Source organism: Brassica oleracea, chromosome C6, assembly GCF_000695525.1.
Source record: "Brassica oleracea var. oleracea cultivar TO1000 chromosome C6, BOL, whole genome shotgun sequence".
NCBI lineage: Eukaryota > Viridiplantae > Streptophyta > Magnoliopsida > Brassicales > Brassicaceae > Brassica > Brassica oleracea.
In genome coordinates this window covers 24722195-24744856 of record NC_027753.1, presented here as the reverse complement: position 1 = coordinate 24744856, position 22662 = coordinate 24722195, and the positions used below count along the sequence as shown (strand labels likewise).

Sequence of the window (22662 nt, the reverse complement as noted above, 5' to 3'; positions counted from 1 at the left end):
AAGTCAGGAGAGGTTTATTGACTCAGAAACAAATTTAAAAAACTCAAAAAGACTCGGTACGTAAACCAACTAACTTGTCGACCAAGTAACTTTATTCTTCAACAACCAACATATGTTATGATCTTCTGAACTATTAACCAAAATTGAACTAGTCCTTACTATTCACCATGACAACTACTAACAAAGAACTTGAAATTAAAATCAAGAGGCACAATGGAAGAGAAACGATTTCTGTTTGAAGTTTCTCGAAGTTTCTTTGTGTCGATAAGGGTTGAGCCTGACACCGGTATACAAAGCCAATCTTTAGTGTGTCAGTGATGTCCAAATCCCATGTGTAGATTATCAATTTTGAAGAAAACGACAACGTTTTGCAGATTTGATGTTTGACTAATATCCGTTTAGGTTAACTCAAATTTAAGCACTAAGGTTAAAATATATGTGTTGTAATTGTTATAAATCAATTGGTGGATGTTCATAACCGGTCCGGTCCATAACCGGCTCATACACTTAGAGAGAGAGACGGCCCAGCCCTAGAGAGAGAGAGGCGGCCGCAAGACTTGGAGAGCAGAGAGAGAGGCGGCTACAACTTGCCTATTTCATAATTCGTTTATGTTTATGATTTGTAATCTTTCCTATTATTGTATTTTCATTTATCTCTCTTGTAACCCCTATATAAAGGGAACACTTATTCATTAATAATATACAGAAACTTACAGTTCTAAATCCTAAGTTTCACAACACGTTATCAGCACGATAGCCTCTAACACCATGAAACAAACCATCGCGGCCACTTCATCTAATCACTCGGAAATCTTGGCCATACATGAGGCCAGCCGCGAGTGTGTTTGGTTGAGGTCGATGACCCAACACGTCCGAACTGATTGCGGGATGGCCGAGTGCAAAAAGCCAACCGTGATGTATGAGGACAATGCTGCGTGCATTGCTCAGCTCAAGGACGGTTACATAAAAGGTGATAGGACGAAGCACATATTGCCGAAGTTCTTCTTTACTCACGAGCTTCAGAAAGCCGGTGAGGTCCAGGTCGTCCAAGTACATCCAGTGACAATTCAGCTGACCTATTCACCAAGGCACTTCCTACCTGCACGTTCAGGAAGCTCACGCATCAGATTGGGATGCGTAGGCTGAAGGACCTCCACTGAGGTTCACATCAGGGGGAGTAGTACGTGTTGTACTCTTTTTCCTTCATCATGGTTTTGTCCCACTGGGTTTTCCTGATAAGGTTTTAATGAGGCAACATTAAGCGTATTACAATCCCTGTATGGTTATGGCATCCAAGGGAAAGTGTTATAAATCAATTGGTGGATGTCCATAACCGGCCCGGTCCATAACCGGCCCGGTCCATAACCGGCCCATACACTTAGAGAGAGAGACGGCCTAATCCTAGAGAGAGAGAGGCGGCCACGAGACTTGGAGAGGAGAGAGAGGCGGCTACAACTTGCCCATTTCCTAATTCATGTATGTTTATGATTTGTAATCTTTCCTATTATTGTATTTCTATTTATCTCTCTTGAAACCCATATATAAAGTGAACACTTATTCATTAATAATATACAGAAACTTACAGTTCTAAATCCTAAGTTTCACAACAGTAATTAAGTTTTTTTTTGGTTGTTCAGATTTAATAATAGGGCTAATTTGTGAAGTAGCCATGTATCGCATGTAAATTAAGTAAGTAGCATTGATTTTGACATAGTGTAATGTCAGGTATTTAACACACAATTCATCCGGTTCTGCCCTTTCCTTTAACAGGTTACCAGTTACAAGTGATATAGTACGTAACGTCGTGGGTTTTGTGGCGTTATGAAAATCACATATTAATACACAGCACATGAAAAAAATTAATATAGCACAAATGGTTTATCTGAAGGCAGTAAGAAGATGAAAAAAAATGGTTGCCATGTAAAGGTTAAAGCTGCGTCCATTTACGTAACAAATGTAAACATATGTTACGAAGTGTTGGTGTATAGGAACTATTCTATATACCCAAAATAATATGGAATACACACGTGATAAAAAAGATTGTTCAAATTTTGTAATTTTTATATGCTGACATAGACTTACCTACTGCTTTGCCAGAGTGAACTCAAACCCTTTGTACTAAACCCAAAATCACTGATCACTAAACCCAAAACAAAATATAAACCCCAACTCAAATAGCAAAACATGGAAATAGCACAATATTTTGTTCCATTCTACACGAGGCACATAGAATAGAGAAACTGTTGAAGTAGGCGAAGGTATGTCATGAGGGACGACGTCACCAGGTGTGAGAAAGTATGGCGTAGACGATGGAATCAATGGCCAAAACTTGGTAATAGATTTGGCATATGAAAGAATACCAAGAAGCCAAGTAACAAAGTATAATTATGAAAGATAGTTTTAGTCTATTAAGAGAAATGAGTGGTGTCAAAGTAAAACTCGTAGCAATTCATGTTTCATGCTACATGGGGCACCTAGAATAGAAATCTAGGAGAGAATAGATGACGAAGTACGTGACTTCGTTGGTTTTGTGGCGTTATGAGAATCACATATTGAAACACAGCAAATGGAGAAGATTAAATTAGTACAAATGGTACAACTGAAGGCAGTAAGAAAATGAAAAAAATGGTTGTCATGTTAAAGTTAAAGTTGTGTCCATTTACATTATAAATGTAAACATATGTTTCAAAATGAGTGGAGTATAAGTACTATTATATTTACCTAAAATAGCATGGAGTACACACGTGATAAGAAAAGGTAAAATATGATGGAGGAGATTGTTCAAATTTTGTAATTTTTATATGATGACATTAAATTATCTACTGCTTTGCCAGAATGAACCCAAACCTTTTATAATAAATCCAAAACCACTGATCACTAAACCCAAGACAGAAATATAAACCCCAACCAAAATTGCAAAACATGGAAATAGTACAATATTTGTTCCATTATACACTAAACACCATGGTTCGAAGTCCTTATCAATTACTACTTGACGAGAGAGAATATAATGCACAAACATGACTGAGAAGGTGTGAGCCCCTATCTGCAATACTTTACCAAACTGGGACGCATTCAACATCACCAAATGCTCATCCTCTAAATGCACTTTTGATCACCTCAATCAAACGGAGGTTGAAATAATTGTTAACTCTTTTTTTCCAGTTGGTTCAAAGCCTGTTGTAAACAGTCTATTTAGAAGGTCTAACTAATCCATGACAAACCAGAAATAGTCAAATAACATGTGAAGTCAGCAGATGAGATACGCAAATAATATGGGAAGTCAACATAGTAGTCAATTACCAGTTATATTTTATGTAGTCTAGTATTTATATGTATCGAACAGAACATACAGTAACACGGAATGGAATGGAAATCTTCATACGGGTTGCTGATTTACTCCTGAAAAAATAGTACAACCGAGTAGAACTATAATATTAAGTACTGTAAACTATTCCATTAACAAAGTATTCTATTTAACATAGCATAGTATCCAAGCTATTCCATTTCAAGCTACATAAAAATCCAATATAGATCTAATCCCTAAAGTGTGAATTCACATTTCAAACATAATTACCCCAACAATTCGCAGTAAACAGATGAGTCCGAGTAACCGGGACAAATTCAACCCTAAATCATTTCTTTCTACTAGCCCAAATAGGAGAAAAGAGCATCAGACGAGTAGAATCGAAGGCACAAAACCGAGAACTTACAATATTTAAACAGTTCTCAGATAAATCATTGATGTGAAGTACAAGAAGCTCGGATTGCTCTGTCTCGTCGATTGTAGTGTAACGACCTCTTGTCTCAAACGATTTAAGAATTGGAGACGACATCTCCTTTGCGACGCACTTCGAGATGACTAATGAACGCAAACAAGGACAACGTTACCGACGGTGAAGAGCAAAACAAAACAGAGGGTTCGAGGAGGTGGTGCAAACCGACGACGGAGAGACCTTTCATTTTTTCCAAAAGTATTAAAAATGTTAAGAGAGATAATGTGAATATAATTAAGCCACGTGTAACTTAACATTAAATAATTAATTTTATTTTTATTTTTTTCCAACAGGTTTCGCCGGTTAGTTTCAGGGAATGCATTATTACATAAAATGGAATATGGATATAGAAAAACTAGGGCATTTAGCTATGTACCCAATTATACTTTTTTTCTTGGTCGTCCAGTTTCCCTTTAATAAATTAGGATAGATTTGTTTGTATACGAAAAGACACGAACAGAATTGTACCAAGTAAAAAAATATGCCATTTTCCCGCATTTATGGATCTAATTCATGTGTTTTCTTGTCTTCTAATTGTTGCAGTACCGCTCAAGGTAAACTGCTTCACATTCTTCCTCTCTTTCAGCTACAGGTGGTTCAGGAAACAAACAAAAATATCTCAAAGACATGGACTTTTAAGCTAAAATTATTCTTGGAACAAAGGGTTTTGGTATACGAATAATACGATTCAAAGTCCTTAAATAACACCATTGTATTGGCCATATTTGGCATGATCTCTTCGAATTTTTAAGTCTAACGCAACCGGTGGATCAGGTAAACTTCATTTCTTAAACCTTACACTTTTGAGACATGGGTCTTAACTCTTAAAGCCTGAAACTGCTAATTGATTGGAACCAAAATGGATTAGAAACATTTTATGGTAAGCTTCCATTGATCTATCGTTCGAATTGCTCGTAGCTTGGCTACTGCCGTTTTTATCTCCAACTTCTTCTTTGCAGGAAATGACGTCGTCTTGATCATCATGTTTCTTACCACTGTCCCTTGCTTAATCAAACATGACGCAAAGGCAAACTCTTCCTCTGAACCGCTGAAGTTATGCATGCACACAATATCCACACGGAATTCAGCATTGGGGAACGGATCTTTGTACTTATTCTTCTTCTTATTCCAAGAAACATTTTCTTCATTAGGATCATTGTTATCCTGAAGAACCATAGAATACTTTTAGTTAACCAAATTAGTAAGTCATGACTAGTCTTTATGAATGGTTTAAACCTTGAATATGATCTCCAGCTCTGACATTTTACGAGTCCATGCACGCAAGACTTTCTGTAACCTCTCAAATTCTGTTGGATTATTTAAATCCACACTTACCGACAAGGATCCTGCCGATATCCACAACTTACCAAACAAGTTCACTAAGGGTCTGACTGGTGACCATCCGGGAAACAAGAGGAACGAATAAAAAAGAAATGTACGGAAATAAAATAGCAGGAATGAAAATGAATGGTTGTTCCTTATCAAATTTAACAAGGAATAATTTTGTTCTTTAGTTATCTACAAAAAAGGGAATGAAAGGGAATAAGAGAGAATTATTATTCCTTGTGAATGGTAATTTTTTTTAGGAACGTTAAGGAATGCATTATTCTTCGCCGTTCCCTGGTCACTATTCATACTCTAACTCTTCATGCGAAATAATTTTCTTCTCCTGAATAATAATAATAATAATACATTTAAAACAATGTCAAACCTTAACATATCAAATACCATTCATTAGTGTATATCCGAAAGCATTATTCCAAAACGTACCTTTGATATGTTGTAGCCGATGTGAGGCGTGAATGCCGGCCTAACCCAAAAGTTTCTAATACACTGAAGTCGGGGAACCACAAGGAAAAAGTCATCTTTCGTGAAAGATGTATCTATTAAGGCGATAATATCTAGACTAGCTAGGTGCTGACACTCTGATGCCATCAATGGATTTGGAAGACGACGTCACTAGCAAGACCTTTAACTTGTTGTTCTCAATCTTCAAAGGACCCCCAATTTTCTTGACGCAAGCAATGTCTAGTACAAGCACCTCGAGAGAAGGACAAGATGCAAGTACTCTGTTAAAGACTCCAACCTCAGAGGCCACACATACTAGTTTGAGTGTCGTGAGATTCGGGCAGTAGCTCAAGGGACGTGAGCTTTCGAGAATGTAAAAAGTTAGTGAAAGTGACTTTAGGCTTGGATGGGAGAAGATGTTGGTGGAAATTTCAAGATACTTGTTGGGCCCCGTTCGATCCAAATAAGCAGGATGGTGTGTAGTGGTTTGTAAGTGTGAGAACTCTGGTGTGTTACGAGCAAGTCAGTGCTTGAATCCAAGTATTGAGCATTCCATTTACACTTTGGTATGAGTAATGGTTGATTACGGAGCTCTTTAAATGTACACGGTGATTGTTTATAATCTTTGAGACACCAACAACGAGCACAGTATGATTGATTTTAAGATCGAGCAGAACAAAAAGAAAGAAAAAAAAGATATGAACAAACTTAGTAGTAATGTAGCAACACGATTCGAAACATCAATCGGCTCTTTGAAATTGATAATCCGTGACATGTCCAAGACTAGATGAGATATGTGTTTCCACACGTGTTCCCATCGTTTGGACACAAGACTCGTCCTCACAGCTTCTTCTGTGGAAAGTCTCGATAATATCACGAGCAAGACGTCATCAGGGAGTTTGCTGATCCAATCAACATCTTTAACCTGCAAAAAGAATAGACATATATTTGTATAATAGGTTTTGTCCACAGATTTACATTCCAACGAATAGTATTAAGACAAATCGACGAGACACATTCCATCTGAGTTCACTTAAACTAGTTGCTCATCCAAACAACCTTACCTGATCAGTTGACGATCCCTCCATGTTGGCTTTTGAGATTCACTCCGAGTTTTGTGGCGTCTGATCCTGTTGGTGTAGTTCACAGACAATCTTTTTATTATTATTTTTTTTTTTTGAAACACATACTTATATTAAAACTTCAGTTAAGTGATACAATTTAAGATTCTCTCATCTGCCAAACTCTGTTTCGCTAGACCATCAGCCTCACTATTACTCACTCGGGAGATCCAGCGAAAGGAGATGGTTTCGAAAAATTCAGCAAGAGATAATATGTCGGCAGTGATGCCATAGATTTCCGACGCCGTTGAGATAGAGTTAACTGCTTGGATGAGTTGTGTTGAATCTGATTCACAGCAGATATTCGTATAACCTAATTGTCTGCAACCTAATTATATATACATTACATATTTTACATATTTTATTTTAAATTATCGACGGCCTATAATTTACAGCTACAATAAATTTAAATATAGTAAAAGTCTCTGCAAAAAAATTTACAATAACAATTTTACAGCTACAACCAATTTACCTACAGCTAAACTTTTACGGCTAAATTTTTAGAGCCACAGTTGAACCAATCATCACCTATGAAAATGACCAAAATGTTTCATTTAAAAGGTAAAATGACACTAATACCCTAGATATAAACAAAATTAAAAAAATTAAAAAAAAATAATTTTTTTATAGTTTTAGATTATATGTTTTCAAATTCGAACTTTTTTATAATTTTTTTTTTTGAAATTGTTTTATTTTTTGAAATTTTCTTTTTATAATTCGAAAATTCTTTTTGAAACTATTTTTAAAATTTTTATTTTCAAATTTTTAATATTTATTTTTTATTTTATAAGATTTTAAACCTCAATCACAAATCTCCACCCCTTAACTCTAAATCCTAAGGTTTGGATTAGTTAACTCTCAGAGGTATAAATGTATATTTACCTCTTTATTGAAACATTTTGGTCATTTTCCTTCTTGTGGTCTATTTTTATGGCCAAAACTTTTTTTAGTGTTATCCTAGTGTATTTGTCAAAAAAAACTTTCCAAATAGCATTAAAATATTTTTATCTTAAAACTAGAGCCGGCCCGCCCTACGGACGGGATGATAATTTGAAAATAATGTAAGCCAGATTTTGATCCGTGTTTTGCAAGCGCTGAATATTTTATGATGACAAATTCTACATCTTAATAAATATTTTATTAATTTTTAAGAATTTTCGTATTTAAAATATTTTTACATTTAAATCAGTGTTTTTAAATTTGATCCGAACCCATGGTCAAACCGATTAATCCGGTGGTTCGATAATTCAATTTAGGTTTTTAAAAATATCCATATTTAAAAAATTACGAAAACCCGAAACTAAATCGATTGAACCGATAGATGGCCATTGACTTCTTGGAGAAGAACGTAGAGAACCATTTACACATCACCGCCGACGCTGTTTACATTTACCATATTTGCAACTGAGCACTGTCATTTGTTCCGGACACCACCGTTGTCATTTCCTTCCACCATCGTCATTATTGTCATATCTTCTTCTACCGACATAAGTATTCTATATTTAGATTTATTATAATTTCTGTTTATTTTCGTCTGTAATATTTTAATGATTTAAAATTATTTTATATTTTCTACTTTATTATTTTGTTAAGATTAGAATTTGGCTCAATTTAACAAAGTAGCTCAACTTACATTTGGAGTTAATTCTTAGTGGACTGGACTTTATAAACTAAAATAATGACAACAGAAAAAACGAAAACCCAGACAGAACACAAACAAAAATAAATGAAACGCATCATTTTTGTGAAAATGGACAGGTGTCGCTTCTACGATGCACGACTTTCCACGTGGTATCACAGGAGGGTCACCAACGTCTTTATATACATTTAGATAGACTAGCAGATGACTTTTTTTAAATAGCATTTATTAAAAATTATATAATATTTGCATTTAAGGTGGTGACTAAGGTTTAGCATTCACGGTGAGTGAGATTAGAGTTTAGGAATTATCCTGTCTTTTTTTTTTTTGTAAAATGATTGTTATTTAAATATTTTCTAGGTGATATTTCAATAAAACTTTAAACAGATGATATTTTAAAAGTTTATTAATTTAATAGTAAGATTCTTTTTAATTTTTCTAATTATAATTGGTTGTTTCGGCTACTTTTTTCTTTTATTTATAATAAGATAATTTTCCTTTTATTTATAATTGTTTGTTTCAAATATTTTTCCTTTTATTTATAATTATTCGTTTTATTACTCTTAATATAAAATGATCTTTCTTTATTTGATTATTTTTCTATTTTATAATTGTTTGTTTCAAAGACTTTACCAAAAGAGATGATTGGCTTTCATGATATGAGGGGGGGAACACACAAAGCTTATTATACAAGTCATTGGGTAGTCATCAGAAACTGCAGTTTTCTCCAGCTATCCCGAGCTTCTCTTGTTTGGTATCATATATCACTCTCTGATTTTTCTGTTGGTAGTTTCCAATAATACCGACTTCGTTTTCATATGAAAGACTTGCCAAGGCCAAGCAGACTAGAGATGCATCAGGCTTGACAAAGTAGAACACACCAGTGACATCCACTTCAAGCTCAGCGCTACCTTGGAAGATCATTTTGATAGTTGGTATGCTGACGTCTTCATAACTTGTGAGGTTAAAACAAGTGTCTAAGATTGAATAGCGTGGAGCTGAAGGAAACCCAGAGAACTGTTTCAGAAACTCTGTCTTCACAGCTTTGTAAATGGAAGGCGGCAGTCTCGTGATGACCGTTCCTGAGTCGATTAGAATCCCTCTACCAAAGCTTGAAGATTCCAGCTCCACGCCACCGATGCTAGCACCGGTGAGGTTCAGAACGTAAAAGGAACTAAGCTGAGGGTTTTGTACTAACGGAGTGTATGAAACTGAGGTTGAGTTCTTGTAATCATCACCGAAGGATAGTGAGCCAGAAGCTACACCTTCAAGAGAAGGTAGACAGTATGAGAAAACACCGTTGAAATTTTTCATGGTTTGTGAGACTAAAGAAACTGAGCTTCTTCCCAAACCCATTAGACCAGAAGCTCCACCAAACAAACCTTTGTTGCTCCGGCCACAACCAAAGACAAAGCTTTCGATTTTCGTGTCGCCGAGTTGGATACTTTCACTTCCCAAGTCTCCACGAGTGTATGATCCATCCCCATAGTTGACAACGTAGTCACAAGTCGTCTTATCAACACCATTGTTACCTCCACAGAGGCCTGAATTACCTGTAGCTTCTACAAGATCCTGACAAGTTGATGAGTTGCAGAACACTGTCTTGTAAGAAGATGAGACTGATGGGTCATACAAAGGACCTTGTTGGTTGTAACATGACTTGCAAGGCTGGCATTGGACCCATGTCAAGTCACTTCCAGTGTCGACGATCAAAGTCATGTTTCTCCCTCCTAAATCAACTGTGACAATGTAGTTCAGAGTCTGAAGCTTCATCCCTGAGGTTAGTGGAGTCTGAGCTTCTGAAATGGATTCTGTGGTGCTTGAGCTCATGGCTTTGATTTTTAGCTGAAGTGATTGGACTCTGAGGTTGTCTAGAGTCAAGGCTCTTCTCAGCTTCTTACCCCAATCTATAGTCTTTCCTGAGCAAATTTCTCTATGTTTCATCTCCAGTGTAGTGGATGATTCTCTTCCTTTGCCTAAGTTTTTTAAACAAAAATAAAGAGTCAACAAGGGGATATCAAAAACAGATGATTAGAAACAGAGTTTACAAGCAAAAGATACAAACATTTATGTTAGATGAGTGTTCTCCTATGGAGGAAAGAATCTCAAGATTCTATAAATACATGTGTAAAGCTTTAGAAAAAACAACTATATAGTATTATTACTAATCCCAATTGAAAGAAAGGGAGCTAAGGAAAGTAATGTAAAGGTAATGACTTTAATTAAAATGTTTAAACAAATGTTGAGGCTTTTGCTAATCTAACCCTTAAATCACGCAATTAAATACTAAACTAAAGCAAAGAAACAGTATCTACACATATCTTTCTCCATGGTTGGTGAACGTTTGAAGGGAGCAAAAAGAAGAAAAACCTCACCAAGATTGTGAGAGAAACATGAACTTGGAGCTTCATTTGATTTCCTGGGAGACCAAATGTTGTTGTGCAGACTGAGAATCTTCTTCTCTTGGACGCCATGAACAGCAACACACGACAGAAGATGGTAAATAAGAACAAGAAGGAAAGGAGCAAGTGAAAGATTCAATGGCAGAAGAAAGTTAGCTTTCTTAGACATTTTCTTGAGGAGGATTCTCTTTGCGGAGAGAAAATAAAAGGTGAGAGAGATGAGAGAAGAAATGAATAGAGAGATTCTTGGGAAGTTTGGAGGTAGTGAAGAGAACAAAAGAAGAAGTGCTGGCGAGAAGTAGCAAAGGAACACGCACAAAAGAAAAAGGAGGACCCCACTTTGTGCATGAGAAAATTATTGGAGATTCACGTGAATTACTGCATATTATCAACAATCTTCAGCTTAATGTTACAACAACAAAAAAATGTTACAACATAATCTTATAGAAAAAATAACATATTCTTTAATACACAACAAGGCTATAACACTAACTATCACTTCAAGATTATTGTGAGTAATGTTTTTTTCATTTTTGCCATATAGTAAAACAATTCTTAGACTGTGACATACTTTTACAAAACAAACGTTTTCGATAAAAAGATTTGGTTCTCTATTTTGTATCCAACTGTTTTACCTAAAGTAACCGTATTTTATACAAGTTTCTATTATAACTTTTAGTAACAAAAAGGTTGCATGAGTCATGAACATACTAGATCATGATTCATGAACATATACTGTCATGAGGACACTAATTGAGGTTAATTTTTTTTGTTGAAAGCGACTAATTGAGGTAATTGCCAAATGAAAAGACAATTTCATGAACATATGCGTTGTTTTCATCATATTATACGCTTCTGATTTGATTTTTAACAAACAAAAACAGAAGAAAAGACTACTCAACTTTTGCTTTTAAATTTTGTTTGAGAAAAAACAAAAACAGAAGAAAAAACTGTCGCAACTTCCACTTTTGTTTTTAGGTTTTGTTTGAGAAAACAAATAGTAAGCTGGTTAACCAAGACCATGATTAACGCTACGCTCTTATTTGGGGTTTTTGGATTCGGCTAAGAGACGGTTCTTAGCTTTTTTTAGATTTTAACTAAGAAAAGTTAAGAACCGTCTCTTAAATAAGAGATATAAGAGCCGTCTCTTAATCAAAAAATGTAAAAAAACAATAAAAAATAATAAAAAAAGTCAAATTAAGGTTTTTGCTGGCAACTCTTACTGACACCATCTCGAAGTGTTTTTTTACCATGACCATTTTTATGTGATGTTTCTTAGCCAGCCTTGTGGTAATTAATCCAACTACACATATTATAGTACTATTAGATTTGATCTCTTGTTCACAAGATTTCACTCATATATTTATACATATATATATAAATCATGGTGGTAGTAACTATTGATGGAGGTTGTCTAGCTATGATTATGTCTTGGACTCTGCAAACTTTATATTATAATTAAGCAACTTGATTGTTTATGTCCAATCTATTACTCGAAAGAAAACAAAATGATTAATCTTGGCTCTTGAATTGAAAGGAGACATGCCTTGTGATTGCGTACGGTTTTATTTATAGTAGAGCAAGTTGATACCTGATTCGCATTCATCTGTGTTTGCCACTAACGTGTAAGTACATTATAGTAATCAGTACAGCCCTCAATGGCATCAATCTGGTTCAAATTAAATTTAACAGAATCCATTAACAAACAAACAAAAAGTTAAATAGGTCACGAGTTTGGATCAAACCATTATTTACACTGATTAAAATGTAAAAGGGCCTCGACTTTCATTATGGCATTTGGTCATATACCATTTTCTAAAAGAACGTGCATAGCTGGATCTGGGGAAAGCCGCATGAAACATTGTCCTCAACCCCCAAAAAATTTAGATAGATTTTACATAGATAAGGGTTACAAATTATGAAAAAGGTTTTTTTTTCTAAAAATTCTTACAAAAATGTTTCAGACCCCTAAAATCTCAGGTCCTGCATGTGTCAATGAGAAAACTAGCCTATCACATATTAAAGAATAGTTTCACATAACAGCATGTTTTCAAGCATGTCATTTGATATACAAATTCTGCCGAATCATTTATAATTTGAAGGTCGAATTGTAAACTCAGCTCAAATTTGATATCTAACAAAAAAAACTAAATTCTTAGGTGATTAAACAATGGGAACAATTGCATTAGTGCATATCCCTCAGTTTCAAATTTTTTTTTAAAAAAAAATCATTATCATTGTTAAATAACTTTATAAATTTGGATGCATTTTTTATTTATTATTAGTAACAATTTTAAGATATCAATAAATATTTATTGAAAATAATTATATTTAAAATTACTATTATTTTATAAATTCAGAAATTATTTAGTTTTAAAATTTCTACATGTATAGTTATATATTAATTTTTTTAAAAAAAACTTTCGAAAACAAGTATATCATAGTTATATACATATAGTATATCGTCTTTATCTTTCATATTACTAGGGGCATTGCATCCGCACAAGCGCGGAGTTGTGGATAGAGTTCTTGTTTCATCTCAATATTTGTTAGGGTTATTGTACCTGTGAATTTTGTGTTTTGGGTTAATCATTGTTTTTCAAGTTTTTTATTGTTACAGGGTTAGAGTTGTGATGATGAACTGTGTATGCACTGTTCTCTACTCATGAAGGACTAAACCGTGTTAGTAATGTGATTGATATAGTTCGTAGTGTTGCTTGCTGTGTCACTTAGACTTATTGTTTGTTTGTCTTTTTAATTTGTTACTTGTATTGTTGAGATTACATAAATTATATTAAGGGTGTTGAGAGTATATTTTGTTTCTGAATATTTTTTCTCCAGTTTAGTTGTGTAAGTTGTATGTATTAAGTAATAATATTTTTATTCTTATTATGTTGGTTATATATTTTTTTAATTTTTAAACTTGTTGCTTTTACCGGACCTTTAAAACAAATACATGACGACTTGTAAAAATAACTATAAAATGAGTGACAATTAGTATTTGAGGCCTTAAAACGAATATATGTATTTCTCATAAGAAGACAATAGCATTGACATGTTGACATTGAGCATGTAAGCTATTTTCATAAGACAAGAGGAGTGAGCAGGTGGAGATGTTGTTGCCGCCTTTGTATCTGTTGGGATTATCTCTTGTATCTACTTGTGTGGTTGTGTTTGTTTCTCTTTTATTTGATGGGTAATATGTAAACAAAAATCATTGTTAGTTGTATTTATCAGAGTTTGTACCTTACTTGCTTTTTTGTTTAGGTAATTTCACTGATCTTGGTTGTCGTCTTCGTCTTCTTCGTAAGCATCTGCGAAAGTAATTTTTTAAATTGTTAAATAGTTGGTCTTGTAGTTTGTATTTGTTTAGCTGGTTCAATGTATGTGTCGTTGAGTTTTAGTTGAGTTGATTGGTTTGGTATATTTGTTTTGAAGTTTATTTGTAAAATTAGACAAAAAGAGAAATGATCATTAATGATTCGTCTTTTTTTGGGTTTCTAGTTTTTTGTGTTTTGATTGTTTGGGTTATTGTGTTTTTTTAAAGCTAAAGATTTGTGTAAAATTAGATTGATAAGTAAGGGAAATAAATAGACGACCACAAATCTTAGGTAGGAAATATTTTTGATTATTAATGTTAGCATAATATAGACAGTAATATTAAGAGAATTATGTGTTGATTGTTTCGTACGGATCAATGAGGAGACGAATACCGACTCGAGTTGTTTCTTTGGTGAGGTCAGAGCCCTAGACTGAACGGATTTGCCCAACCACATCTGCGAGTTTAAATATCAATTATGATATCAAAACATAATATAAACCCAGATGCAATATGATAATATACCTGGGAGTTCTAGGTTTGTGTTCGCAAACACTTGGAGATTTCGAACAGTCTAATCTTGACTAGAGATTGATCTCAGGAGCACCCGTGATGACTTCATCAATAATGGTTAGTGAGATGAAACGAATGATGAACGGATGATCAGTTATCTTGTACATGCTTGAGCACATAGCAACCTCAAAACAATCGACTTTCACAATGGAATCTGCTTTCAAAGATGGCATGTAATGATTAGCACGTCCGACGGGAGTAAACCTATGAATAATGGAATCTGCAAATAATATTATTCAACAAAGAATTAAAAAATCAATTAAAATAATTATGTTAAATAAGTGTGATAGATCGAAGATTAACTTACCTTTTCATCAAGGAAGAGAACCGTGATTCCCACAAACTCCTTGTTTTTCTTGAAGTTCAGGGAATCCCAGAAGCGGAGGAAGCCAGAGGCTATGCTTTGACTATTACGACCAAGATGAAGAGGCTCGAAGGTTGAATGACGGACACCGGAACGCCGGTTTGAGGAACTGGAGAGGCAGAGAGAAACATTTTCTAAAAGATGGTTAAAGCTAAGAGGAATCAATGAGTTTTGTAGAGATGCAGAATGAGTTCATCAAATATGAGAATCATATATATAGGGTTTACAGAGGGGCTACAAATCAGGAATATTTATGATCAAGCGATTTAAGATGGAGACATGAAGAATTCACCGGTGAAAAAATAGATTACGAATAGATACACGGCGCAACTCTGTAACTCAGACTTGTTTGAGACAATAATGAAAAGAACCCAAACTCATGTTAAACGACAATAGTTTACAATATGGAAAAGCTATAATTGTTGCAAACTTGAGTATTTTTCATATAACGTGATGAATCTCATTTAAAATGAAACCTATAATACACTTGTAGGCCCGACCCTCAGAGGAAGCCGAATAAGCAAGGGCTTCCGACCTTCATAAATATATTAGGTTCGACCATCAATGTACAAAGTATCATTTAGCTTAGTGGTATAAATGTTGGTGTTTATATATCAAAAATCCCGAGTTCGAGCAATGAGCTTGACACTTTTTCACACTTTTAAAAAATGGGGCCCACAAAACGATGATGTGGCACGCTGAGGAGTGAGCAAAAACTCAATTATTATAATATAGATTTTAAGTTTTTTTCATAAATATAAATAAATATTACCGCACAAGATAAGTATGCATCAGGCAATCTAAATCCAAATAAAAAAGGGAAAATTATTTTTTTTAGACCAAAAAAATGATAACTATGTCCCATTAGACTAATTTCTATTTTGTACCATTTTTACCTCTAATGCCCTTTAGTATTTTCGAAAATAAATCAAATAAATAGTTTTACAAACTAAAAAAAAAAAATAGAAAATAGTAACTACTGATGAAATACCCATACAAACTTAGTGGTATTTTTTCAAATTTAAAAATGTTTAAATCATAATATCAAATTTTGTTCTACGTAAAGTAGAATTGGCATTCTACGAAGTAGAAAACGAAATCCACATTTTTTCATTGAATCTACTATGTTTAGAATACATGATCTACGTAAATAATAGTACTCTAAAAATATTTAGAATACACATTCCACGCTTAACATATCGCTCTAAAATCTGTATAAATCGGAATCTACAGATTACTTTAAATCTAAAACATATAGAAATCAAAATCTACACATTACTATAAATTTAAAAGCCTGTAGAAAATGAGTTCTACAGATTTACTGTAAATCTAAAACCTGTAGAAATCAAAATCTACATATTACTATAAATCTAAAAACCTGTAGAAACAGAGTTATACAGATTTACTGTATTCTGCGGATAAAAATAACCAGTTTCGAAAAATATAGGAAGAAAATATTTGAAAATATTCATTTTCCATTTATGAAAAAATGATTTTTCAGAAAAAAATAAAAATAAAAAATCGTTTTGAAAATATTCAGTTTTCATATATGAAAAAACGATTTTTCAGAAGAAAAAAAATCTTGGGACATAAAGTGTAGGTTTAGGTTTTTTTTTATTTGAGGATATTTTAATATTTAACAAATGTTTTGTTAATTGTAATTTTGAATTTATAATTGAAATTAAGGGGCATTATTGCCATTTTTAAAATAATTAGTATAATGAGACATAAAGTATATGAGATTAGTCTAATGAGACACAATTATCATTTTTTTGCCCTAAAAAAACAATTTTCCCAATAAAATAAGGCATTATTATCTGAAGGAGAAAAAAAACTACCAATCTCAAATCTAGATGGGAGAATTAAAAGGAAAATATCATTGAAACCACCTGGAAAAAAAATCAGTTTGTTTTCCTCAACAAACTTGAATTAACTAAACACAATCGTAGACCGTTTACTGTATCAACCTATCCATGTAACGGTTAAAATCAAAAGCGTATATCACATTACCATGCACGTCGCCCCACCGAATCAAAACCCCTTATTCTCGTTCCATGTTTACCTTTTACGGCGACGAGTCTCCGTGTGCGCGAAAAGCAGAAACCTTCACGGGGGAAATCTAGAGACGACGAGAGAGGAATACGAATCAATCACAAGAACCCAACTCGAAACCCTTTCAACAAAGATCAGATTTTTAACGGCAATGGAGTCGGAGCTAAAGGATATGAATCCGAATCCACCGTCGTCGAGCAAAGAGGACCGCCCCTTGCTCAAATCGGAATCCGACGTGTCCGCCGCCATCGAAGAGCTCGACAAAAAGTTCGCGCCTTTCGCGAGGAAGGACTTGTACGGGACAATGGGTCTGGGTCCTTTTCCGACGGCGGAGAAGGTTAAGCTCGCGGTGGCGATGGTGACGCTTGTTCCCGTGCGGTTTGTTCTGGCGATGAGCATCTTGGTTTTGTATTACTTGGTGTGTAGGGTGTTCACGCTGTTCTCGTCTCCGTATCGTGGAGGAGAGGAGGAGGAGGAGGAGGAAGAAGGTGGAGGGGTTGTTCAGGAGGATTATGCTCACATGGAAGGGTGGAGAAGGGTTGTGATCGTCCGGTGTGGGAGGTTTCTTTCAAGAGTTTTGCTTTTTGTGTTTGGGTTTTATTGGATTCCTGAGAGCTGTCCGGATCGAGATTCAGCAGCTGATTCCAGTCCCAAAACAAGTTCTTCTGAGGTATATTAGGTGTGGATAGGGAGCCTTTAAAGTGGTAGACTTTGTTATTAGCAGAGATGGTGTTGGTGGCATTTATTGTTAGGAGAGGTTTGGTTGTTGTACAATGACATTAGGATGGTCCTTATCTGAGGTATAAAGCCAAGTTTCATTACGTGTGTGAGGAACTTGTAGCCTTGTGGGTGTGGATAGGGAACCTTAAAGTGTCAGACTTTGTTGTAAGAAGACATAGTTTTGGTGCCATTATTGTTAAGAGAGGTTTGGTTGTTGTACAATTTATTGGGGACCTCTTTTTTGCTGAAATTGATTGAATTTTTCGTTCACACTGATGGATTGGCGTTTGTTTCTTCTCTTAATTCGTTACAGATTGCAGAGAATGGCGAAACTGATAAGGAGGAACCTGAAAGACCCGGTGTCATTGTGTCTAATCACGTTTCGTACCTTGACATTTTGTATCATATGTCTGCTTCTTTCCCAAGTTTTGTCGCCAAGGTTTGTTGATAGATATATGCTTTATGGTACTTCTGTTAAGTTACTTGAGTTATCTTTTTTCCGGGAATGACATTTACATTTATCTGTCTGTTGATTTTTTTGGTGCTGAAGAGATCAGTGGGCAAACTTCCTCTTGTTGGCCTCATCAGGTTAGTTGTGAATAACTTCATCTAAGTTCTTAAAACACTCTTTTGCATTTCATCACTGTATTGTTTCTGTTATTCGTTTGTATCCATCATCTCAAACTTGGCTATACTCTCTTTTCTTGGCAGCAAATGTCTTGGTTGCGTCTATGTTCAGCGAGAAGCTAAATCTCCTGATTTCAAGGGTGTATCTGGTATGTGATTGTTGCTTCTTTAGCTAGTGTGTGCTTTTTCTTGCTTCCTTATTCAACACTCTCTGAAACTCATGAGCTAATGCTGCTCAAAATAGTCTTCATACTGTGTAACTAACTGATGTTTTTATCTTTACAGGCACAGTGAATGAAAGAGTTAGAGAAGCTCATAGGAACAAATCTGCTCCAACTATTATGCTTTTTTCAGGTTCATTATTTGCTCCTCTATACTGCTTTATCAACCTACCCATCGTTTCTCCCCTAACACAGTGATTTGGTCTCACTGCAGAAGGAACAACTACCAATGGAGACTACTTGCTTCAATTCAAGACAGGTGCATTTCTTGCCGGAACTCCGGTTCTTCCTGTTATTTTAAAATATCCGTACGAGCGTTTCAGTGTGGCATGGGATACAATCTCCGGGGTGAGTATTTCTATATAACAAAACTCTCAGGTTTCTTCAGAAGCTTTGGCGTTGAAGTAAAATCACCCTTTCTTGTTTTTTTCCAGGCACGCCACATTATCTTCCTTCTCTGCCAATTCGTAAACCATTTGGAGGTGATACGGTTACCTGTATACTACCCTTCACAAGAAGAGAAAGATGATCCCAAACTGTATGCTAGCAATGTCCGGAGATTAATGGCCACCGAGGTAAGTAAAAACTAGAGAGACATGTTATATATATATATATATACTTTTGGTCTTGTATGTTAGTGTTTACTCACTCTTGTTGCTTGCAGGGTAACTTGATTCTGTCGGATTTGGGACTTGGAGACAAGAGGATATATCACGCGACCCTCAATGGTAATCTCAGACAACTCCGTGTTTTCCATCAGAAAGAAGAATGAAATTTTTTTTACTGGCTTGACAGTGTCTGTAACGTAGTAGTCATTTTACCAAGAAACAAAACCAAGATTGTGATTTGAATAATGAAAACACAACTCGAGCTTTCTCTCATTGTCTTTTGTTAACTACATTAATTGTGTTATAGTGAGTTTTTTTCTCAAATAAATCAGTAAAAGAAGCTGTGATGGCTGGGATGGACATGTAAAATACTGAAGCAATGTCTTTCGTGTTGGTGCAGGTTTGTTTTGCAAAAGCTAATATGATGGACTCTCGATATTCGTGGTCCGTAGATTTCATTTATTCATAGGACACAAGGATTACACTTTTAACACCACTTTAGTCATATACACAAAACATGTCTATCTGTAAATGATCTTATCTCATTTCTAAACTTTGTATTTTTGTTCTCTCTATCTCCTGCTGAAGCAACTTTAGACATACAGAAACACACACACACACACTTAAAACTGTTCTTCATCCTCCTACCAACTTGAATGAAGATCATTGCCAGGTTTATAATCTTGCAGAGACCTTGACTCAGAATACATAATGTTCTTGATTCTTTATTTGTTCTAACAGGAGGAAACAATAACAGTAGCTTAACCAGATAATATACGGTGGTAAAGCTTCTTTCCTCCCCTTTTAATGGACAAACGAATAAAAAACATACGATAAGATACTAGCTAGGGTTCTTCTGGTACTTCTTCATCTTGTTGTATCATGTTGACAAGCATATCAACTTGCTCTTTCAACATTGTGTTCTCTCTTTCAATCTCTGTTCTCTTACTTCTCTCTTGTAGCAGCTGAAGTTGCAGATGCTCTAAGCAACGCGAGTCCTCTTCTAGCTGCTCGTTTAACCCATCTATCTCTCGATCCTGTCCCACAATCCCTTTTAATCAAAATTTTTTTCCAACATGAAAAAAGAAACACACCATCAATCAGTTACCTTTCTGTTCATTTCTTGGACAGCGATTCTTCGCATGCTCTCAACCACATCAACATTCACCAGCTTCCTCTTCTTACCGATCAACCACCCTTTAGGATAGTTTGCAGACTCGAAATCAGGCGGTGGCAAGAGCGAATCAGCATCTGTTGGTCGCTTTCCGTTCAAGTTAGTAATGGGTTCGAGTGGCTCAAACAGAGCCTTTCTTTTCTCGGACAGAACAGGAGTTGTGGTCATTGGTTCTCCAACTTTGTCTGTTTCCATTGCTGTTGTTGTCTCATCCTTCTCTGGTGTGAGTTCCATAGCAGCTTCTGGTGCCTTGTCTGGATTCACAGATGCTGCAAATAGAAGTTGTTAATGCTTTATATTCCAAACGCGCATATAACCGGATCAGACCGAAACTAAAGCTAAAGCCTTCTTTTTTTTTTTCAATCAAAAGCTAAAGCCTTTTAATGTTCCAAGCTTGAGAGAGAGAGAGAGAGAGAGAGAGAGAGAGAGAGAGAGAGAGAGAGAGAGAGAGAGAAAGAGAGAGAGAGAGAGAAAGAGAGTTCAATTGAAGACTGTAACAAAAGCTACCTGTCTAGATCTCTGAACAGAGCACTTTGAGATAACAGTTCACAGAGAGCTAATTTTCAAATCTTTCAGACCATAAAAATGAAGGGACAGATAAAAATTACGAGAAAACAAGAAGCAGAGGAGAACCTGATCTTTTTCTTGACTTCCACGCGATCTTGGTGGTAGAGACAGGGAAAAAACCACCGACAAATCCATCATTAGCTGTCTTCTCCTTCCTATTCCCTCCCTCAAATCCATTCCCTTTCTCCATTTTAATCTGAAAAAGCTTCACAGGAATGAAGCAGATACACGGTTTGGAGAAAGAGAAGCTGAAAGAAGGAGAAGAGAAAGAAGATAGCGTACAAGAGAGAGAGAGAGAGAGTTGAACGGTAGTGGTTTGGCGTTTCGGTTACGACTAGGAAAGGCTTTTGCGTTGTTCTTCAGACTTTGTTGTGATATGTTTTTTTCTTTTTCTTTTTTGAGGTATATTGAAATAAGAATTATGGACGATAGTTGTCTGATCGTTTACTTGTGCGGGACCCTTTCCTTTCTTCTTCCTTTAAGCTTGTTTTTCATGCATCCTTAAAAATCATTTTCTAAAAACCATAAATGAAAACATAATAGTATGATTTTCCATACCGCTTTATATACATCAAATAGAGGTGAGACCATATAATTCTCGTGATTTTTTTTCTCAGTTATTGTTCTCGAATTTGTTGAATATTTCGTGATTTTTTTTACTTATAAATACCTACTAATCTTTTTTAAAAAAAACTTAAAGACTGATTTTACGTTATCATTGGCAAGTAAATTATGTTATAACAATCTTTAGAAGCTTTTATTGTGTAGGATCACACGTCTAACCCACAAAGTCTTCTCCCGGCATAGTTCTTGCAAATGATTAAATGATTAAATACACGACATCTGATTACTTTTTAGTTTTCACAAAAGTCAAGGTTGTATTATTAATCAATGACCAGCTGAGAACTGTTCAAAGATTTCGTCCTTTGATTTCTGTCAGAATAATGTTCTTTTATTATTTCGATTATTGTAAATCTGGTTACCACTTCTTGTAATTCTTTGTGCTAAAAATATTAAAAATATTAGTATAACTTTTGTTCTCTTTTTACATAATATTTCGTAAATATTTCGTAAATTATAATATAGGAATACTGTTATAAGATAAACTTTGAAATGATCTTCCACTTCTTTACCAAATCAAGCACTATGATCATCTACTCATCAAGCACTATGATCACCCACTCATTTACCAAATTAAACACCATCTTTGTTATTTTATGTATTGTTGCTCACTATAAATACCATCACTCATCTCACTCTTTTGTACACCATAACAAAGAAGAGTTTATAATCAAAGAACCATTACATCTTCTTCTTCTTCTTTATAATAAACTATCTCCGTTATATTAGTGTTATTTGCTTCCTAAGGGTATTAAATTCTACTCTTATTTAAATTTCTTGATACTATAAATTATAAGTTATTTCATAACACGTTATCAACACGATCGTTCTGCAATTCGGTAAAATTTATTGTATCATATATACTTTGCTATAATGGTCGGTATACCGCCTGTACTATTATTTATATTATGTTATAATGGCCGGAATACCGCCTATATTATTTATTAATATTTTAATTAATTTATTGGTCGGCCGAGCCGCCTTATATTCTATTTATTGTTAACTGGACGGCCGAGCCGCCTTTATTTTCTGTTTGTTGTTAACTGGTCGGCTGAGCCACCTTATATTTTGTTTATTGCTAATTGGTCGG

General features: G+C 34.9%; 3 protein-coding genes and 1 pseudogene across 4 annotated transcripts; 1 reads left to right on the top strand and 3 right to left on the bottom strand.

Moving 5' to 3' along the window:
* Positions 1-4640: 4640 nt before the first annotated feature.
* Positions 4641-6652, bottom strand: LOC106299727 (annotated as a pseudogene).
* Positions 6653-8927: 2275 nt separating this feature from the next.
* Positions 8928-11004, bottom strand: LOC106296841 (protein ASPARTIC PROTEASE IN GUARD CELL 2-like). The gene is made up of 2 exons (XM_013733067.1): positions 10700-11004; positions 8928-10300 (listed from the first exon to the last, which is right to left on the bottom strand). The coding sequence occupies exons 1-2, from the start codon at positions 10893-10895 to the stop codon at positions 9033-9035; spliced, it is 1464 nt and encodes a 487-aa protein (XP_013588521.1). The 5' UTR covers positions 10896-11004; the 3' UTR covers positions 8928-9032.
* A 5845-nt stretch (positions 11005-16849) lies between these two features.
* LOC106300358 (lysophospholipid acyltransferase LPEAT1-like) lies at positions 16850-19783 on the top strand. Of its 2 annotated transcripts, XM_013736487.1 has the most exons (9): positions 16850-17704; positions 18068-18193; positions 18305-18342; positions 18466-18530; positions 18667-18735; positions 18817-18950; positions 19037-19177; positions 19267-19330; positions 19611-19783. In XM_013736487.1, exons 1-9 carry the CDS (start codon positions 16994-16996, stop codon positions 19628-19630), a joined length of 1368 nt encoding a protein of 455 aa, XP_013591941.1. In that variant the 5' UTR covers positions 16850-16993; the 3' UTR covers positions 19631-19783. The 2 variants fall into 2 exon arrangements, with proteins under 2 accessions (XP_013591941.1, XP_013591940.1); XM_013736486.1 differs by lacking the exon at positions 19611-19783 and having other exon boundaries at positions 16851-17704; positions 19267-19483.
* Positions 19784-19882: 99 nt separating this feature from the next.
* On the bottom strand, positions 19883-21332 carry LOC106300359. Its single transcript, XM_013736489.1, has 4 exons — positions 21234-21332; positions 21018-21147; positions 20319-20653; positions 19883-20247 (listed from the first exon to the last, which is right to left on the bottom strand). The coding sequence occupies exons 2-4, from the start codon at positions 21139-21141 to the stop codon at positions 20056-20058; spliced, it is 651 nt and encodes a 216-aa protein (XP_013591943.1). The 5' UTR covers positions 21142-21147; positions 21234-21332; the 3' UTR covers positions 19883-20055.
* Between the last annotated feature and the right edge of the window lie 1330 nt (positions 21333-22662).